This window comes from Prionailurus bengalensis, chromosome C2, assembly GCF_016509475.1.
Source record: "Prionailurus bengalensis isolate Pbe53 chromosome C2, Fcat_Pben_1.1_paternal_pri, whole genome shotgun sequence".
NCBI lineage: Eukaryota > Metazoa > Chordata > Mammalia > Carnivora > Felidae > Prionailurus > Prionailurus bengalensis.
In genome coordinates this window covers 143190070-143211934 of record NC_057350.1, presented here as the reverse complement: position 1 = coordinate 143211934, position 21865 = coordinate 143190070, and the positions used below count along the sequence as shown (strand labels likewise).

The 21865-nt window shown below is 36.9% G+C and overlaps 1 protein-coding gene across 4 annotated transcripts in view; it reads left to right on the top strand.

The window, feature by feature from the left end:
- NGLY1 (N-glycanase 1) overlaps positions 1-21399 on the top strand; it is a 63330-nt gene extending 41931 nt beyond the window's left edge. For 2 of the 4 annotated variants that reach the window (XM_043595543.1, XM_043595545.1), the window contains 7 exons: positions 1931-2052; positions 3029-3174; positions 5552-5662; positions 6946-7110; positions 11388-11573; positions 19845-20022; positions 20395-21399. In XM_043595543.1, the coding sequence (XP_043451478.1) occupies positions 1931-2052; positions 3029-3174; positions 5552-5662; positions 6946-7110; positions 11388-11573; positions 19845-20022; positions 20395-20570 (1084 nt within the window). In that variant the 3' untranslated portion in view covers positions 20571-21399. The remainder of the gene's footprint in view (positions 1-1930; positions 2053-3028; positions 3175-5551; positions 5663-6945; positions 7111-11387; positions 11574-19844; positions 20023-20394) is intronic. The other 2 variants (XM_043595544.1, XM_043595547.1) reach the window with 2 other exon arrangements.
- Positions 21400-21865: the final 466 nt, after the last annotated feature.

Below are 21865 nucleotides of genomic sequence, written 5' to 3'. Positions count from 1 at the left end.
ACAAGCTTATGGCCAACATCTCTGCTCAGCTAGGGCACTTTTCTTGCTTAGCTTTATCAGTGAAATCCTTCTCAATGCATTATGCAAAATTTGGTGTTCTCCAGTTTTATGATTATTTTATAATTAGAGTAACTTTTTAAAAGATTGTGGCAAACAAATTTCAAAAAATAATTTCCAAATTAGCAAGCACCTTTAAGTGGTTAAGAAGAAAAAAGTTCCATCAAAAAGATCATTCTACAGTATAGTAGTATTTAATTTTTTTTAATTTTTTAATGTTTTTATTTATTTTTGAGACAGAGAGAGACAGAGCATGAGCAGGGGAGGGGCAGAGAGGGGGGGAGACACAGAATCCGAAGAAGGCTCCAGGCTCTGAGCTGTTAGCACAGAGCCCGACGCAGGGCTCAAACTCACGGACTGTGAGATCATGACCTGAGCCGAAGTCGGACGCTCAACGGACTGAGCCACCCAGGCGCCCCCAGAATAGTAGTGTTTTAAGTAGAATTGAGTTCACTTAAGTTTTAAAATCTTTACTGAGTAGTTAAAGTTGTTTACCTTTTAAATACATGAGCTAATTATACCACTTGTTAGAATAATACTAATGCTTTAAGCAGATTTCCTAGAGAATCTCTGCCTGTCCAAATCTTATCTGTCCTTCAGGTCCCAGTTCAAATACAAACTTTCCTCCCAACCACACTCTGTAACACTAAATCTGACCTGTTGTATATGGTTTTGTCACATTCTGCCTTCTTCCTGTTAATGCCTGTAAACTCCTTTAAGGCTGTACCACTCACTGTTTAACCATTTTCTACTATAGATTCTAACACAATGCCTCATATATTCTAGGCTCTTTAATCATTATTTAAGTATGTGAAATGAAGCTAATATAAAATTGTATGTCAACTATATTTCAATTAAAAATAATTTTGGGGATGGGGACGAAACATAAGAGACTTAGATACAGAGAACAAACTGACGATTACTAGAGGGCTATAGGTGGGGGGATGGGCTGAATGGGAAGGAGCATTAATGAAGGCACTTGTTGGGATGAGCACTGGGTTTTATATAAAGGGAATGAATCACTGGAATCTACTCCTAAAATCATTATTGCACTATAGGCTAACTAACTTGGATGTAAATTAAAAATAAATAAATAAATGATAATAAAAAAGAAAAAACAAAAAAATTAATTTTTAAAAATGTGAAATTAAGAAATGTTGCTGTTTAGCACAGAGGTAATATAAATTGTTTAAACTATTGATTATGATAATGAATCAAGGCTTTTCTATGGTTATTTTATTTTATTTTCAAATTTCTGGTGAGTTTAATCTCATACCATGCATGTAATATAAAGCTAATAATGGGACTGTAGTGAAAAAGCAAGCCATGATGTTAACCACAATTAGGAATGAAGTTCCATATAGTACATGATTAAAAAGCAAATATTAATAAAGGTACAAAATCAGCAAAATCACAATACATTTGAGTAAAATGCCAGCAAGATACCATTGCTTATTAACGCAAAATAATCTTCAGGAAAAACTGACAACGAAACATAACAAACGTAACTGAATCCCAGTGTTACGCTCATCGTTTTAAAAAAAAGCAAATACTTTACCGGGAGCAAGACAAACTAAAATCTAAAAGAAAACATACTTCAGTGAACATTAAAGCTATAGTACAAGTCCCCCGAATGTACAAAACTATCATAAAAGCTTTAATCTTCACCCTCAGACCGTAAAAATACATCATCTTCAGGGCCGGGTAAACAGAACCTGAAAATCCACCACCATTGCCAGAATCCCAAGGATCCCCTTCATTACTGGAACTCACTGCAGTGCAGATTGAGTCGGCCCTACGTGCAGAACACCCCCTTTCAGTCCCTTTGCAGAGTTTGGTTGCAAAGTTGATAACTATGGTTATTTTTAAACAGGTATAATAACCCTGAGAAACTTTTGGAAACAAGATGTGGACGGTGTGGCGAGTGGGCCAATTGTTTTACGCTGTGCTGTCGAGCCTTAGGGTTTGAAGCTCGCTATGTTTGGGATTATACAGGTACGGAATGTGGTGTGAGCGAAGTAGTAGAGCTGTGCACACTTCAGGTTTGGGTTTACAGTCTGGGCTCATCGCTTTTTGTCTATTGCTTTCTGGCCTTGTCAGTCTGAGCTCCCATTTGCTTTCTGTAAATAACACTAATACCAACTTGTAAGTTTTTTGTATAGAGTTGTACACCTACCATTTTGCCTGGTACTTTAAACATGGCCTATAAACATTCTTTTATTAACCATTTACCATGACATTTGTAACAGTGCTTTTTCTGTATGAGTAATAACATGTAATATGCTGTAGAAACCTTTATTTTTGTAGAGATTAGTATAAAAGACATAGTAATCTTAAACCTCAGTATACAAAAAAAATTAATAAAAGCCATGTGAAATTTATGTTGTTCTTATTTAGAAATGATTTATCATCTACACATTAAAAAGTTGTTTTCCTTGTTCTTAGAATTTTACTTGTGTTTCTGTTGTTTTGTAGGATAAAATGAAACCTTCACTTAAGAGTTACTGTTCTCTTACAGTCAAATATAGAACATCAATAGCCAGAGATCCTTTGGGAGGCCTCCTACCTGTTCTGAGTCGTAAACGTCAAGAGAGACTGCAGTTTCCAAAGTGGCATTAGCTCCACATTAGCAAAAGCTGAGGCCCATGTTTCTGATGCCGTTGTTCAATATGTTCACCTTTTTAGAGTTATGGTTCACATTATTTTTAATGACACTTAAAACTAACCACCTTAAAGGACATTTTCCAAAAATATTTTTAAGGGTTTCAAAGAGAGAAATGAAAACAAATGTTCTGGAGTTTTGTGTGCCCCAAAATGCTCAGTCCTATTAGCTAAAATTTAGACTGTTAGAAATTATTATATGATCCTTATCTTAGCAGTTTGTATGTAGTTGTTGGAAATCATTCTGGTTTTATAAACTTAACTTTTATATTCTTTCTTCCTGCTGTTTTCTTGTGTCTTACTTGAGTAGACCATGTCTGGACAGAAGTCTATTCACCTTCTCAGCAGCGGTGGCTGCACTGTGATGCATGTGAAGATGTCTGTGATAAGCCACTCCTTTATGAAGTAGGGTGGGGCAAGAAGCTTTCCTATGTCATAGCATTTTCTAAGGATGAGGTAAAGCATAAGAAAAAAAAAGGGTTTTTTCTAAGAATAAAATAGAATTTCTTTCCTTTTTGGACAGCTTTTGAAGATATATTTGACATATAATAAGCAGCATACATTTAAAGTGTACAGTTTAATAAATTTTGTCACTTGTATGCACCCATGAAATCATCTTTGCAGTCAAGATAGTGAACATATGCACTGTATCTGGAAGTTTGCTTATGTCCTTTGTTATCCCTCCTTTTTGCCCCTCTTTAGGCAACCATGGACCATGGATCTGCTTTCTCTCGCTGTAGATTTCTAGGTTGCCGTTTTGGTTTTTTTTTTTAGTGTTTATTTTTTTTGAGAGAGAGAGCATGCAAGCGGGGGGGGGGGTAGGGGGAGAGGGAATGAGAGAGAGAGAGAGAGAGAGAGAGAGAGAGAGAGAGAGAGAGAGAATCCCAAGTAGGCTCCACTCTGTCAGCACAGAGCCTAACATGGGGCTCAATCTCACAACCGTAAGATCATGACCTGAACCCAGATCAAGATTCAGACACTTAACCAACTGAGCCACCCCAGCATCCCATTTCTAGAGTTTTATATAAAATGGAATTAATACAATATATATGCTCTTTTTGGTGGGCGTGATCTGGTGTCTTTTTCTCAGCACAATTATTTTGAGATTCACCCATGTTATTCTCATGTATCAATAATTTATTATTTTTATTGCTGAGTAGTATTCCATTGTATGCGTGTACCCTAGTTTGTTTATCCATTCACCTGTTGAGGGGCAGTTAGATAATTTCCAATTTTTTAGTATTTCAAATAAAGTTGCTGTAAACACTTAAACACAAGTCCTTATATTGCTGTATGCTGTCTTTTCTCTTTGGTAAATGCCTAGAAGTAGAATGACTAAATCATATGGTAGAGCCATAAGAAATTGCTAAGCTGTTTTCCAGAATCATGTGCCGTTCTACATTCTCACCAGCAGTATGAGAGTTGTTAGTTTCTCTGCATCCTTGCTAACACTTAGTATGGTTGTCGGTATGTGAGATGGTATCTCATGGTGGTTTTCATTTGCATTTCCCTGATGACAAATGATGCCAGGTATCCTCTTGTGTGCTTATTTGCCATGCATCCTCCTCTTTGTCCATTTTTTTTTAAGTTGGGTTCATTTTCTTATTGTTGAGTTTTGAGAATTCTTTATATATTCTGCATATAAGTCGTTTTTCAAATAAATGCTTTGCAAAGATTTTCTCCTTGTCTGTGGCATGTCTTTTCATTCTGTTACAGAGTGACTTTTGAAGAGACAAAATTGAGAAAGTCCAGATTATCAATTTGTTCTTTCAGGGATTGTGCTATTTTCCTTTTAAAATGAGGTATCGTCTACATATAACACTGTATAGTTGCACATATACAGCATAACGATTCAGTGTTCGTATAGATGAAGAAATGATGGATTGTGCTTTTTGATGTTATATCTAAGCAAGTTTTGCCTAGCCCAAGTCAGAATGATTTTTTCGTGTGTTTTCTTTTAAAAGTTTTATACTTTCAGTTTTACATTTGGGTCTCTCATCCATTTTGAGTTAATTTTTGTGTATAGTACAGTGTGTGGATCAAAAGTCATTATTTGCCAGATAGATGACAGATTGTTCTAGCATCATTTGTTGAAAAGGTTCTCTTTTTTCCATTGACTTGTTTTTGTACCTTTGTCAAAAGTTAGTTATTTGATATAAATTTAATACAGTAAAAATGGAAAAAGCTTTTATTAGTTGAATATTATGAAATTAACTTTGTAGATAAGTTTTAAAAAGCTAAGTATTCTGAAAATCTCATTTTATCAGTCTTTCTTGGAAGTATACCTGTTAGAGCAGTGCCTGGGTGGCTCAGTTGGTTAAGCGTCCAACTTCAGCTCAGGTCATGATCTCACAGTTTCTAAGTTTGAGCCCCGCATCGGGCTGTGTGCTGACAGCTCAGAGCCTGGAGCCTGCTTTGGATTCTGTCTCCCTCTTTCTCTGCCTTCCCCCACTCACGCTCTCTCTCAAAAATAAACAAACGTAAAATTAAAAAAATATATACATGTTAGAAAATGAATAAAAAGCATATTTTTTATTTTTCTCTGCAGGTTTTAAAATTTCAAGCAAAGGATAGCATTTTAAAAATCTATTTAAGAATTCTGTACATTCTAAGAGCAGCTGGGTGACTTAGTCAGTTAAATGTCTGACTCTGGATCTCAGCTCGGATCTTCATCTCAGGGTCATGAGCTAAGCCCCCACTTTGGCTCCAACGTGGGCATGAGGTCTACTTAAAAAAAAAAACAAAAAAAACAGATAAGAATTACAAATGTTCTAGACAGCAGATTAAGGTTGATGGTTGTAATCTTGTCAACTATTGTATTCTGTAATTTGAGGTGGTTGATGTCACTTGGCGATACTCTTGTAAACATGATGAGGTAATCTCCAGAAGAACTGAGGTTAAAGAAGAATTACTTCGAGAAACTATTAATGGACTTAATAAGCAGGTATGGGTATTTGTCATTTTTGAGAAGACATTTGAAGTTTTTTATATAATCAAGAATGGCCAGTTTTTAACCCATTGAAGTTCTTAAAGTAATAGCATTACTTTGCAAGCAAAAGTATTTTAATATGTTAAATATCTTTTCGTTCATTGAAAATTTTGAGGACCCCTTTTAAATATTGTGAGTGTTTTATGCATTAAATTGTCACATCTCAAAGTTTAGTGAAACAAAATTTCAATGTATGTAATGCTAGGCATCAAAAGTATGTTGCTTTATTTTTCAAAGAAATTATGTCTTGAATATAATTACACACACTTGTCCAAGTGTGGAAACTTTTGAAACAAAGCACAGGAAATTGTTAACAATGACTACTTTTGAAAAGAGGAACTGGAAGTTCAAAAAGGAAGATTCGGTTTTTATTTTATATCCGTTTGGTAGTATTGAAATTTTTTACTATTACACACGTGTGGGTTCTTCTGTGATTTAAAAGCCAGACCATCAATTTTGTTTCTTGGCAGGCAGTTAGAATCACCTTAATCTGGTGGTTGAGATTCAGGGTGAAGTTTCCATCTGTTTGGAATTTCACCTTCTGATGTGCAGCCCTTCAAAGATCCTAAACTGAATATCTGGAGTATTAACTAGAGCCTCTCACCTTGAAATGCTCTGAACTCCGCTGTATTTACTCCACAGTACTGTGATTCTGTAAAAATTCTGCTGTGTTTTTCAGCACGTTAGCTGTCATTTTGTGCTTGGCTTCTCTCCCTCTTTAGCTCCTACCAGTTAATAATTGGCAAATGCCTGGAAGGGAAAAGAGGTGGAGCATGTTCAGTTCACCTCAATTCATTTCTTTCCTTGGGATCTTAGCTTCTACAGCTGTGCTTGCCTTGGTAGCCCTTCTGTTGCATTTAAACAGGGGTTTGTTTGTGTCTGCATGTAATGTTTTGCCCAGCTTTGTACCTTTTCTCAGTAGGACAGTTGGTCTGACACAAGGTAGTCTATCGTAGCTGGAAGCAGAAATTGCCACCTTCATCTTAAATGTAGGACAGTAAAGATCATGAAGAGTTGGATATGGATCTTAAATGATTTCTTCACATAACATTTGTAAAATTATTTTCAGTTTTCCACAGTGACCTATTACTTTTCCAAATAACTACATGTGAACAAAAAGTTGGTTACGTCTGTCAGGATCCCATTAAAATATGAATGTTTTAAGTATATACTTACTTAGAGATGGACCTCTGCACTTCCCTAATCTTAATGACTTTTTTTTTAAACATGAATTACAGAGGCAAATATCTTTGTCGGAAAACAGAAGAAAAGAACTTCTCCAGAGGATAATCGTGGAACTTGTTGAATTTATATCTCCCAAAACCCCTAAGCCTGGAGAACTTGGTGGAAGAATATCTGGGTCAGTGGCTTGGAGAGTAGCCCGAGGTGAAATGGGTCTAGAGGTATTTAATTCATTATAGCATCATAATCTTTTCACTTGACTGCTTCCTATAGTGTGGTCTTTACTTACAGAAAAATGCATTCGCCAGGACCTTTCAGTTAACTTTTTACAGTAATTGTGAAAAGACATAAACGTTTGAAGAGAAGCAATAATTGATTGACATAGTATATTCACATACAGGAGTAAGGAAAGCATTTTAAAATGGGATTTTCCTATGTAAATTTTTAGTATAGTATAACTGTTAGTAACGTACATACAGAAAAAATGCACAAATTATAAGTGTGTATAGCTTAACAAATTTGTGCAAATTGAGCTTCCATGTAACCACCAACCAGAGTGGCAGATAGGCCACCAGAATCCCAGGAATGGCCATGAGTTCCCTTCCTGTCACTTCTTCCACCACTAAGAGTATCCATTATCCTGGTTTCTAACCTCATAGATTGATTTTGCCTATTATTGTGCTTTATGTAAATGGCATTGTACCATATGTACTCTTTGGTGAAGAGCTTTTTTCTTTTAACATTACTTCATGAAATTCAGACTTGTTGCTGCATGGTTATGGCACATTTTTTTCTCACTGATATATAATATGTATAAATGCAGTTTATCCGTGCCACCGTTGATGGGCATTTGAGTTTCTAGGTCTTGGATGTTAAAAGTTGTACTGCTGTGAACATTTATATACATGTTTTCAGTGAATGTATTTATGCATTTGACTTTGATTTATACCTAGGAGTGGAATTGCTAGGTCATAGAGTAGGAGTATGTTCAGTTTGGGTAGATATTGCCAAGCAGTTTTCCAAAGTGGTTGTGCCAGTTTACACTCTGACCAGCAGCGAATGAGAGTTTGTCACATATTTGCCTGTAGTTGGTATTGTCTTTTTCATTTTAGCAGTTCTGGTGGTGTGTAGTACTATTATATTGTGGTTTTACCTTGCATTTTTGCATTTACCTTGATGACTAATGAAGTTGAATGCCTGTCCTGTAAATTTTTGGATATCATCTTTTGGGAAGTGCCTGTTTAAGTTTTTCAAAATAAGATTTTATACATTTTAGAAAGGCTTGTTTTACCTTTTTAGAAATTTTTTTATAGTACAATGAGACAAATAATAGAATCTGGGTAATTCAGTGAAGGAAAGTATTTATTTCTTGTTATTTACTTGCCTATATCTGTTATTGGCTAGAAATGATCATTGCTGCTGTGATTACTATTGCCAAATTTATATTAAGACATTCTCTCTTGATTAATGTCCCCAAATTAAATAATGAACAATGGACATATGCCTGTAGTTAGGGGCTAGGTGAGAAGCAATGTGTCTGTAATGAACAGTAAGAAAGTACAGTAGACTGTCCCTTGCCCTTAGGGAACTTAAAGTTGACTCATAAATGTCTAAGAAGGTATGTAATGAAAAATGCTTGGAAGGAAAATACCCACCACAGTATCATATCAAACAATTCCAAACAAAATAGAGTTTTACATCTACTTTTTCTAGATTTGCCATTGTTGCAACTAATTTCTCCAATAAAGGAATATGTCCAAAATGGGTTAATTATCCCCAGTAAACTTTATGTTTGCTTTTTAATTTACTTCATCATCCTTAGGAAGCAGTTGGAAGGGTTGGTTCAGCCATAGAATTACACGATCTAAATTCAACAGATAATTCAAATCACTGCTGATGCAGTGCAAGTTACAAGTATAAATCTAAATGAAGCCAATTTAAAAGAGCTAATTTAATTCACAGCTGTGTTCAATTTAAATAAAACGTCGATATTATTTAGGTCTTTATTCTTTTTTCTTTTTATGGATGGATGTGCTTCCTCTTGTATGGCATATAAGTTGATTAAACTTTAAAAATATGAATTGGGTCATATGCCTGGATTGTCTTCCCTTTTGAAAATTTTTTTTAAAACTTCTGTTACTGGAGACCATTAGGGCCATGGATTTAAAAAATCATTTTCCTCTTTAAAGTAGATGTTCATTTTAAAAGTTAATTGAAAAATGTTAGTCCTAAAAAATTATGGAACTCTACCTTGAAATCATTTGGAAAAAGAAGCAAACATTGGTGATATCATTTCAGAAAGAAAAGTTTATCTTAATCTTAGAATTAAAAGATTTTATGAAATATTAATGTTATTCTGAATCTAGATTATTCAGTTGCATACACAATTACATTCAGTAGCATAAATATTTTTCTTTTCTCTTTGGTAATTAGTTATCCTTTGTTAAATAGTAGATAATGCTACTTTTGAATTTTATTTCCATTGAGTTTATGTCAGCACCCTAAAATATCTTTGATAAAGAAGAAAAGAATTGGGGAGTTTTGTTATATGCTTGTTTTGAAGTTATAATCCGTAATTATAAATCAATTTCTAAAAATAAGCTGCTTTTTTTTTAAACCTTTTTAACAGTGATATTCATAGGTTCTACCAGGGAATTCTGTTTTTCATACATTTTATACTACTGTTTAATAATTCCAACAGTGATATATACACACACAAACATTATTTTTTCTCTTTTTGTTTCTAAGATGTTTTATATTTTGCTTATTGATTGTTATGCATTTGAAGTTTTCATATTGTTTAATACCTAGTACCCAATGTTTAACAAGAAAGCATTGCCTACTATTTTGATTGATTAGCAAATACTGTGGCAAGACATTGACACAGACTAGAGCACTGGTTCTCAGTGGTGGTTGATTTTGCCTTCCAGGGGATATTTGGCAATGCCTGGAGACATTTTTGGTTGTCACATCTGGGCGGAGGGGTGCCACTGCCATCAAATGGACAGAGGCCTGGGCTGCTGCTAAACAACCTGCAATGTACTGGGCAGCCCTTACTACAAAGAATTAATTGTCTGGCCCAGATGCCACAATGCCCATGTCTAAAGGACAGGGACCAGTGTTTTAGTGGCATATAAAGATGTGGGATAGGGGCGCCTGAGCGGCTCAGTCGGTTGAGCGTCCGACTTCGGCTCAGGTCATGATCTCACAGCTTGTGAGTTCGAGCCCCACATCGGGCTCTGTGCTGACCGCTCAGAGCCTGGAGACACAGATTCTGTGTCTTTCTCTCTCTCTCTGCCCCCTCCCCCACTCACACTCTGTCTCTGTCTCTCAAAAATAAATAAATATTAAAAAAAAATTTTTTTTTAATTTTTTTTTTTCAACGTTTATTTATTTTGGGGACAGAGAGAGACAGAGCATGAACGGGGGAGGGGCAGAGAGAGAAGGAGACACAGAATCGGAAACAGGCTCCAGGCTCTGAGCCATCAGCCCAGAGCCTGACGCGGGGCTCGAACTCACGGACCGCGAGATCGTGACCTGGCTGAAGTCGGACGCTTAACCGACTGCGCCACCCAGGCGCCCCAAAATTTTTTTTTTAAGATGTGGGATAAATGTATCATCTTTCTCAAACTTTAGATTCACTCAGTGATTTCAGATTTCTAGGGATTGATTTTCATTACAATAAACATGGATTTATTTGGGGGCTAGGATGCAAATTTTTCCTGGAATTTTAAGGTAAAACATGAGCTTCACACATGTAGAAGTTTGTTTCAAGCTATGTATCCCAGGCACTCTCCTACCTTAGAGTATCAAGAAAGGACACTGATGAAATGGCTTTGAGGCCTGAAAGAAGAGAAAGAATCAAGTATATGGAGAGTAGGAAAACAACATTCCAGATAGCAGGAACAGCATGTCAAGACCCTGAGGCAGGAACTAGCTGGACCTTTTTGAGGAGCTAATGGAAGACTACCATGAGATTGGTTTGAGAAGTAAGCAGGGAATAGATCATTTAGAGCCCTGTTAGCCTTGGTAAAGGTTTGGAGTTTAAGTACAGTGGGAAGTCATTGGAGTGAGCTAAGCAAGAAAGTGACATATCCCAATTTACATTTCTAGAAAATCACTTTCATTACTATGTGGAGCTTGGATAGGAAAGGTAAGAGTTGATAGCTGGGAGTCAACTTTAGGAGACAACTGAAGGAGTCCAGTTTGGAGATGTTGGTGGTAGAAATGAACAAAAGTAAATGAATTTAGGTTGAACATAAATCACAACAATATAAATCAGAGCTATGGTTTATACTTCTCATTTTCTGTTTAGTAATTTTTGGAGCTATATCCACATCATACTAATCATATTTAACCTATAAAATGTTTTCCAAATTTTTTAATGGCACCAACTCTTCATTTTCAAGTTGAAGGAATCTCTTAACCACTGGATGTAGCAGTTCTTCATATATAGTCTTCCATTATGTTGAAAAACTAATTCTGCTTTCTTTTTAAGAGAAAAGAAACCCTGCTCATTCCCTCTGAAAATGAGAAGATTTCCAAACAGCTCCACCTTTGTTATAATATTGTGAAAGATCGTTACGTCCGAGTTTCAAATAATAATCAAACCATTTCTGGATGGGAGAATGGTGTGTGGAAAATGGAATCCATATTCAGAAAAGTTGAAACAGACTGGAACATGGTAATTTCCTGCATGAAGCTGTTTAAAAACTTTGTCATTGTTTTTAAACAAACATAGATTGGCTTCATTTTTCAGTTGTGTATAATGTGAAAACTGATATATCAAAAGTACTTTTAGTAATCCTTAAATCTGTAAAAGAAAATCCTGCTCCCAACGTTTAATCAGAAGTCCATAAGACAGTTGTGCATTTATATCAAGGAAGCATCCATTTTCATCAAAGAGGCTGAACTTAATTCATTCATGAGGAAAAAGAATCACATATATGACCAACTTGTGACTGGTTTTTTGCATGAATATATAAAATACATTGTTATTTAATCCTTTCACAGATACTTGTTGATTGCCTGCTAAATGCACATTTAATCCAAAGTCCCAAGAGCTAAGCATTTAACATGCTTTCATTTCATAAGAATGTGGATGATTGAACAGTAGTACTGGCTATTTCTTCTTTGTGTCCTGAAAAAGAAAGAAATGGATGCTGGACTATAGTATTTCACTTATACTAGCTTGCACATTGTTTTCACATGTTCCCAGTTAATAGTAAGAAGCTTTGCTTTTAAAGTGTCCTACCACTTAGACACACACCAAAAATAAACTCAAAACTATTCACATGACCTCAGCAGATCTAACCATATTATTGATAGATTTTCATGGGAATTAGTGAACTTGGAGCTTTTTTTTTTTTTTTAACATTTATTTATTTTTGGGACAGAGAGAGACAGAGCATGAACGGGGGAAGGGCAGAGAGAGAGGGAGACACAGAATTGGAAACAGGCTCCAGGCTCTGAGCCATCAGCCCAGAGCCTGACGCGGGGCTCGAACTCACGGACCGCGAGATCGTGACCTGGCTGAAGTCGGACGCTTAACCGACTGCGCCACCCTGGCGCCCCTAGAGGGAGCTTTTAAAGTTAACTTGCCAGGATGTTTGGGAAGGGAAGTTGCTCATTTGCAGGACACATTGGCTAGATTTAAAGAGCGAGTCACAGGTTAGCAGCTGCTAGTGTATAGGAGCATCTACAATATGCTTGTCACCGTACTAGGCATTAGTCAGAGTGCAGAAGACGTAAGGGTAAGATCCCTCCTTTTTTTTTTTTTTTTTCCAGTCATAAGTTTTTGTTGTAAAATTTACCTTGGTGCTTGTTTTGGTGACCTTTTTAAATTACACTAAGAATAACTTGCCAACATTAATAAAATTGTATAAATTATTCCTCTTGAGTTAAAGAAGAACATAAAAAATAGAGCAAGGTGAAAATTTAAATTTTAAGATATGTATATCTATAATTGATTATACAGTTAATGAGGAAGGGTAAACTTCTCTGGAAGACTATCCTCAGCCTGAAAGTTCTTCTGAACAGAAAGCAGGATAGGATAGACATGTTATTTATCCAAGGACTAAGCTGTCATTGCGGAACTAAAGAAAAAGTATGCCTTTTTCCTAACCAGCGGTGTTAATGGAGAAAATTAATGGAAAAAAAAAACAATGACATGCTGCAGAAGATGTGATGTGATGAGAAGCAGGTCGATTCTGTCTTATTCACTCATTTGTTCATCAGCAAACATTTACTAAATGTCTGTTATGTCAGGCATTGTTCTTGGCTCCATGGATAGAAAGATAAAGATACGGTTTCTGCCCTCACAATCTAACAGGGAAAGCCGAAGCACAAACAGCCATCTTACCCAGGATGCAGAGTGCTATAATAAGGATATCAACACATTGCTATGGAAACACCAAGGAGGGAGTAATTAGCTCTGGCTGTGGGAGTTGGGGATAGCTCTGTAGAGCAGGAGACTTTTGAGCTGGACGCTGAAGGATGAGTAGGTGTTCATAAAGCAAGGGAACAGTAGGGGAAAAGCATAGATTACATGGCATGTTTTGCGTTCTCTAAATAGACCATTGTGCCCAGAGGGTATATTGTATGAGTAAGATTTAAATAATGTAAATGAGATGCAGAGGCCATTAAATAAAAAAAGGCTCCTACTCAATTAAAGTTTATGCCTTGATTTACCTTTACAAGGGGTATCACTTTTTAAAAGTTGAATGAATCTTTGTCCAGTTATAATATTTAATACTAAATGAAGAAAAATAGTTGAATCTTAATTACCCCTGTAGAGTCTAATAACTCAGAAGTAATTTATTGCCATTGAAACATTGAATTTTCCACCTAGAAATAAGTCAATATTTTTAGTTTTGTACTAGCATGTTTCCAATTAGGGATTCTCTAGGTCCACTAAATGGAAGAAGCAACCTAACCTACCTATTTCCCACCACACCTTTCCTCAGTAACCTCCAGCCTGGAATCATGACAGCACATGCAGCCTGCTCTCAGATAGTTAGAACAGATTCTTACCGTCTCAAAGAGCTTGTCTCCCAGGTACACAGAGACTTACTAAATTTTACTGCTTAGCAAATACATTGTTCAGTGATGTCTAATTTGGAAGAAATATAAAAAGCTGAATCAAGAAAACCAGTATGCCTTTTAGGAGGCAGGTGACAACACCTTGATAAAAGTGTTAATAGCTTCCTAACTAGTCTTTCTGCATCTGCTCTGGTCCCTTAATAGTTGTTTTCCATGGCGTAAGGCAGAAAAGCATTTTCCAAACCCCAGTCGTTACTGAGTGCTCTTAGGACAAGAAACAATTCAAGTCTCTTCTGCGTCTGGCCTCTGCCTTCTTGGCCTCACCTTGCTCCATGGTACCCCCTTGCTCTGCATTGCAGCTGCAGTGCCCTTCTCACCTCTCCACAGACTTCTTTTACTTTCCTTTTTGTTAGATTCACTTATTCCTTTCCTTCAAGCTTGGCGTAAGCCTCACTCCCTCCAGTCCCAGCTAGCTGGATTCATTTCTCCCTTTATTTATTCACTGTACCATGTACCCCTCCTTCTTGACATTTATTCAACAAATATAATAGATTATTTGTCTCTATCCTACCAGATTGTAAACATTCTCATAGAAAAGACTTTGTCTTTCTACTCCCTTGTCCTCTCAGTATGCATCTATCTAGCATAGTGCCTGAGAAATATTTAGTAAAGATGGCTGGATGCAAGAAAGAATTTTTGAATGTATATGGCGTAAATTCTATACCACCCTCAAACTGTGTAGGGTATCAGAAATAATCTATCTTCATTTGGATTTCCCCTTGCATGTTTTTAAGTACTTTGCATTTTTGCAAAGTATTGTTTTTGTCAGTAGAGTCATTTTAGCACTTTTTGGGGTATGGCATTAGTCATTAGTCATTCAGTAAGTGTGCATTGTCAGACATTGTGCTTGGATGTGATATGATGTGCTTGGATGTGCTTGGACATGATGTAATGTTAATTAAGAGTCAAGCATCAAGGTGAGCTTAGACTAGTGAAGGAAAAAGACATGGACCAGCTGTTCAGATTGGTTGAGATGACTGGTAGAAGAATATGGGTCTGTATATGACTCCAAGGGAGAGAAGACAGAAGGAAGAGCCACTCTCCCTTCTTGAGTCAGAGATGACCTTGCAGAAGAACTAATATCTGAGTAGGCTTTTAGAGAAGGAGGCAGTGGACGAGTTTCTCAGTGTGGAGACAGGATGTAGAAGGGAGCATGAGATAGAGCATGTGCAAAAACACTGAGGTGAGAAACGTCTGGTATATTCAGGGGAAAGTAGTAGGGAATATGGAGGAGAATGGTGGGAAATGAGACTAGAGAGGTAAACAGTGGTCAAGTTCCAAGGACTTTGATTACCTTGCAGTTATGTAACAGGAAACCACGAGAGATTTCAGACAAAGGAAGGACAAGATCACACTAGTGATCAGAGGTAATTCAGAGGCTGCCGGTAGGAGAAATAGGCAGAGTATAGAAAGATACTAATGCAGTGGGGACTGATCGATTCATGTTTGATTTCAGTGATAAAATGGAATAACCGAAATAAGATTAATGAGCAATACCAACCAGTCTATAAGTATTAAATTAAAATCTCTTGAAATATAGCTGTTCTTTTAGGTATCTGTAGGCATGACTAACTGTAGAGTGCTGCACAGTAAACTTAATTAGAGTTCATCTTGACAGGCAAAACAGAAGAATCATTTTAAGAGTAGAGTGAAGAACAGCTTCAACAGTGCAGCACAAACCTCCAGAAAACCATAACAGTGGACAAAACAGCCTGGCATGTAGTAATCAGACACCCTTTAAGTGAAGATCTGTAGGATGTGAAATACATAAAACATAAAGAAGCTGACATGCAAATTGTTCTCAATCTTGAAAATAGTGGTTACAGCCATAATCCAAAGGACAAGTTTACATTGTGTACATTGTTAGGGGCAAAGCTTAGACTTTCCAGCCACAGACAGACTGGTCTTGTTCTCACCCACAGGTTGTGATCTGCCTGTTCTGTGTGTGCCTTACAGTTGCCAAAAAGGGACAGGGATAGGTCACCAGAGGGAGGGGTGGGGTGCTGTGTAGATTTCGGGTCTGTGGAAGGAAAACTCCATGACTTCTGATTTTATTGTCCCTGCTGCGAAAGTGAGGTGGCTCAGTAGTCCCTGAAATTGCAAGACCAAGCAGGTACAAATTGCCCACAGCAAGTGATATCTATGCATTAAAAAACCAACATCCAAAAATTTGTCTAAGGTAACACTCAAGAAGTTAGGAGCAACCAGTAGTTACAAAAAAAAAATGGTTTGTTTTTTCATCTAGACAAAACAATTGAATATTTGAGAGCTTATAAAATACTTTTTTCTCCTAAATAAATTATAAGTACTGGTTCTGTTGCTGTTATACAGAGAGGACTACGGTTGGGTGTTTATATAAATCTTACTGTTTGGGCATATTTCAAATGACCAAAGTGAGTATACATATGTTTGGTAACTTCTACCTCTAAAAACGCTGAGTTAGGGGTGCCTGAGTGGCTCAGTCGGTTGGGCGACCGATTTTGGCTCAGGTCATGATCTCACAGTTCGTGAGTTCAAGCCCTGCGTCGAAACTCTGTAAGTATAGATTTAAAAGTAAAATGAAAGTATTCGTGAGGAAATGTTAGGCTGACAGCTCAGAGCCTGGAGCCTGCTTCTGATTCTGTGTCTCCCTCTCTCTCTGCCCCTCCCCCACTCATGCTCTGTCTCTCTCTCTGTCTCAGAAATAAATAAACATTAAAATAAATTAATTAATTAGTTAAATAAAAGTGCTGAGTTAAAATAACTTGGTTAAAATGGTACAGAAAATATATTGTGAGAAAAAAGTGACATGAATTTTCATTATCAGTAGTCTTTTATTTCCATATACTGTTTCTTTAGCCAGGGAGACCTTTTATTTTTTCACAATGTGTTTGAATGTTTATTTAAGCATTTAAGAGTTCAGTGATGGGGCGCCTGGGTGGCGCAGTCGGTTAAGCGTCCGACTTCAGCCAGGTCACGATCTCACGGTCCGGGAGTTCGAGCCCCACGTCAGGCTCTGGGCTGATGGCTCAGAGCCTGGAGCCTGTTTCTGATTCTGTGTCTCCCTCTCTCTCTGCCCCTCCCCCGTTCATGCTCTGTCTCCCTCTGTCCCAAAAATAAATAAACGTTGAAAAAAAAAAATTTAAAAAAAAAAAAGTTCAGTGATGAATTCCATCCTGTCCTTTAACTTTTTTGGTCTTAAAAACTGATGCCTTTAGGACTGAAAAATGTAAATTATAGAACAAGCAGTTCTGTCAGACATGTTCAACAGCTACTGAAAACCTTCTTATGATAGTTAAAGTTGTGGCCCAGACCCCCTTGGTATAATTAAGATAATTCTAATCTCGGGGCACCTGGGTGGCTAAGTCGGTTAAACATCCAACTTCAGCTCAGGTCATGATTTCACAGTTTGTTGGTTTGAGCCCCACACCGGGCTCTGTGCTGACATCTCAGAGCCTAGAGCCTGCTTCGGATTCTGTGTCTCCCTTTCTCTCTCTGCCCCTCCCCTGCTCATGCTGTCTCACTCTCTCAACAACAAATAAACATTAAAAATTAAAAACAAAAAAAAAAGTTCTGGGGGTAAGCTAGAAATTTGAAATTACCCTAACGTCAATCTTTCATATTTTACGTCCACACTTTGGCAAGGGTGGGACGGGGGAGGGGGAGCTTTTATTAGACTACTGAGCTCTAAAAAGACTTAAAACATAAAATATATATATGGATATATATATAAAGAGAGAGAGACATGTATATATATAGAGAGAGACATATATACGTATATATATAGAGAGAGACATAAATTTGAATGTATTTATTTGTCTTAAGATAATTTTCCCCTGGTCTTTCTGTTTCTCTAGCCACCTTTCTTCCAATAACTGTTGGGCTCATCTTTTCCAGATAACCCCCTTTACTAGCCACTCCTTTGAAAGAGTAATTAAGCTACAGATAATCCCTGTAAATGGCCAGGAGTTTAGGTTTAATGCATGAGCCAGTTACTTGCTGTACATCCTAGACCATGCAAATGATAGGAAGGAAGTGAGCCTTTAAAAACATTAATTAGCATGAATAGACACTTCTCTAAAGAAGACATCCAGATGGCCAACAGGCACATGAAAAGATGCTCAACGTCACTCCTCATCAGGGAAATACAAATCAAAACCACACTCAGATGTCACCTCACGCCAGTCAGAGTGGCCAAAAAGAACAAATCAGGAGACTACAGATGCTGGAGAGGATGTGGAGAAATGGGAACCCTCTTGCACTGTTGGTGGGAATGCAAACTGGTTCAGCCGCTCTGGAAAACTGTGTGGAGGTTCCTCAAAAAATTAAAAATCGATCTACTCTATGACCCAGCAGTAGCACTGCTAGGAATTTACCCAAAGGATACAGGAGTACTGATGCATAGGGGCACTTGTACCCCAATGTTCATAGCAGCACTCTCAACAATAGCCAAATGATGGAAAGAGCCTAAATGTCCATCAACTGATGAATGGATAAAGAAATTGTGGTTTATATACACAATGGAGTACTACATGGCAATGAGAAAGAATGAAATATGGCCCTTTGTAGCAACATGGATAGAACTGGAGAGTGTTATGCTAAGTGAAATAAGCCATACAGAGAAAGACAGATACCTTATGTTTTCACTCTTATGTGGATCCTGAGAAACTTAACAGGAACCCATGGGGGAGGGGAAGGAAAAAAAGAGGATAGAGTGGGAGAGAGCCAAACCATAAGAGACTCTTAAAAACAGAACAAACTGAGGGTTGATGGGGGGTGAGAGGCAGGGGAGGGTGGGTGATGGGTATTGAAGAGGGCACTTTTTGGGATGAGCACTGGGTGTTGTATGGAAACCAATTTGACAATAAATTTCATTAAAAAAATAAATAAAAACATTAATTAGGCAGTTGGAGAAAGATGAGCATAAACTCATGACTATTCATGGTAAGTGCAGTGTAAATGAGGAAAGGGTTTTTTTCCAGACTTATTTCAAAGAAATACATGATTATTGTGTGAGTTTGAACATCAGGGATAAGTGATTAAAGAGTCAGATTCTTGGGGCACCTGGGTGGCTCAGGACTGTCTCTCTCCCTCTCTCTCTGGCCTTCCCCTGCTTGCTGTCTATCTCTCTCTCAAAATAAAGATAAACTTTAAAAAATATATATTTTTTAAGAAGTAAATAAAAAGAGATTCTCAGGGGTTGAGCCTGATTGAAATGGAGTTACTGTGAAAGACCAAGGCTGTGGATGTCAATGTTAATGTCCACATCTTCTAGAATGTAGATGAAACTATGCAAGGAAATGAGCTGAAAGCAGCCAGTAACCTTGGCTGCCTTAAGTAGTATACATTTAAAGTGGTAAGGATCACTGATAATGAAGGAATGGGGGCATACTATTTGAAGAGGCAAGCATGAATACTACCTTTTAAACCATTACTTAGCATTGACTGAGTTATTTTCTTCTCACTCTAGAAAAGCTTGTCTGAAAATCCACACTTAGAAAAGAAGATATAGAATAATTGCATTTAAAAGGATTCTTCATTTTCAGCAGGACTTCTCCTAAAGTTCATATTAAATAGCTGGGCTTTACTAATTAAAAAAAAAATAAGATTTACCAAAATTTGGTTAGCATGCACCCCTTAGCAATGTACTTAACGGGGCACCTGTATCCAAGTTTCTTTCTTCCAGAGCAAAAGATGCTGTAGGAAAAATTGCTGACAAGATGAGAAATGTTACCAGTAAAAATCTCAGTGGGAAAAAACTAGGTGTTCAGAGCATCTGTATTATAGTACCCTATGACATAAGACTTTGACTACATGTGTTTTCTACACTACTTTATTATTTCTGACAGTTCTTGCTCTCCCTCCTCCTTTGTAGGTATATTTAGCCCGAAAAGAAGGATCGTCTTACGCTTACATTTCCTGGAAGTTTGAGTGTGGGTCAGTTGGCTTCAAAGTAGATAGCGTTTCCATTAGAACGAGTAGTCAAACCTTTCAAACTGGAACAATACAGTGGAAATTGCGATCTGACTCAGCACAAGTAGAACTGTCAGGCGGTAAGCATTTGACTGGAGAATTAATCACGATGTGTATAGTTAACACTCTGAAGAATAATCGTACTTATTTGAGGGTTCCCTACCCAAGAGTCATTCGTACTCTGCAGTAAAAAATTTAAAAAAAATTTAATTAAAACTTGTATAACCTCATTCTGATAGAAAGGCTTATGTTTTTTATTGTGAAACACAAACGGATGAAGAAAGATTATTTCTTTGTTTCAAAGGACACATTCCCTCCCTAAGGAATCATTGTATTTATTTTATAAGGGTTGGTTTTTACCTACATGTTAGGCATATAATATATATAAGCTATTTCTTTATAATCTTTAAGTTACCAAAAGCAGAGTGTTAATTTTTTTTTTCTTCCAACAGATAAAACTCTTCGCTCCTATCATGATTTTTCTGGTGCCACTGAAGTTATTTTGGAAGCAGAATTAAGCAGAGGAGATGGTGTTGTTGCTTGGCAACATACTCAGCTGTTTAGACAAAGCTTAAATGACCATGAAGAAAATTGTTTGGAGATAATTATAAAATTCAGTGACCTTTGAGAACCTGAACATTATAGAAAAGCTGACAATAATCAAAGATTTACTGTGTTCTAAAGTAGTCTGTGGGTTCAGTGCATGCTTAGTTGGCCATTTACTACCCTCTGCTAGCCTATTTCTTTGGCTAGCTGTCCATCATGTACCCCTCAGGAAAATATATCTTTGTACTACGGACCATCGAAACCTTGAATTAAAAGCTCCCTTCCATATGTGACTGTAATTTGAAGTAAAGTCTTATTGCCTCAATATGAGATTTTAATCTAAAAACTGTAAGTATAGTTTTAAAAGTAAAATGAAGGTATTCATGATGAAATGCTATTCATGATTATGATATAATCTTAAGCTAATAATAGTAATTTGACATTTTTTGATTGGCCATTAATTTCTTCATGTAATTAGGTTTCCTAAGATTTTTAATTTTTAATAAATGTGAAAGTATAGTATCTCATAAGTTATAATGCATGAACATTTTTATGATTGTAAATACATAGGCATTTAAGAAATAAAATGAATTATTTTGTCGTATCATTTTAGTGGTTACTTTGACTAAATAAGAATCTTTAATTAAACATTGAAAACTGCTGGGATAGATAAGAGTTATGAAAACATTTAACACTGGCTGCATAAATTCAGAGATACATTATAAATCCATGTGTAGACACTTTAGAATATGCTTTACTTTGGAGTTTACTTTTGAGTATTTCTATCTACCTCATTGAATAAATATCTGTTCTTGTCTTTGAAACTGTGTAACTAGATTATGCAGTACATGCTGTTTCAAGAGTTTTTGGTGTGTTCCATGTAACCTCTCCAATTAAATGTATTAAGCATTTGTGTGCAAGTGTGGTGATAGTGCTGAAGGAGGCAGTGGTGAGAAGGGTAGGCTCCTGTCCTCTCACTATCTTTGTGATGTTCTACAAAGCGAGTTCTCAATCTTTTTTTTTTTTTTAATTTTTTTCCCCTAATGTTTATTTATTTTCGAGAGGGAGAGACAGGGTGCGAGCAGGGGAGGGGCATAAAGAGAGAGAGACACAGAATCCAAAGCAGTCTCCAGGCTCTGAGCTGTCAGCCCAGAGCCTGATACAGGGCTCGAACTTCCCAAAAGATCATGACCTGAGCCGAAGTCGGGCGCGTAACCGACTGAGCCACCCAGCACCCCAAGTTCTCAACTCTTCATACAAGAAAAGTACGTTCTCAGAGATTCTCACTCTGCAACTCGTAGGACATTCATATGCATTATTAAAAATGCACTAAGATCCTGAACAAAGGTCTTATATTTGCTTTTTAATTGTAGTCAA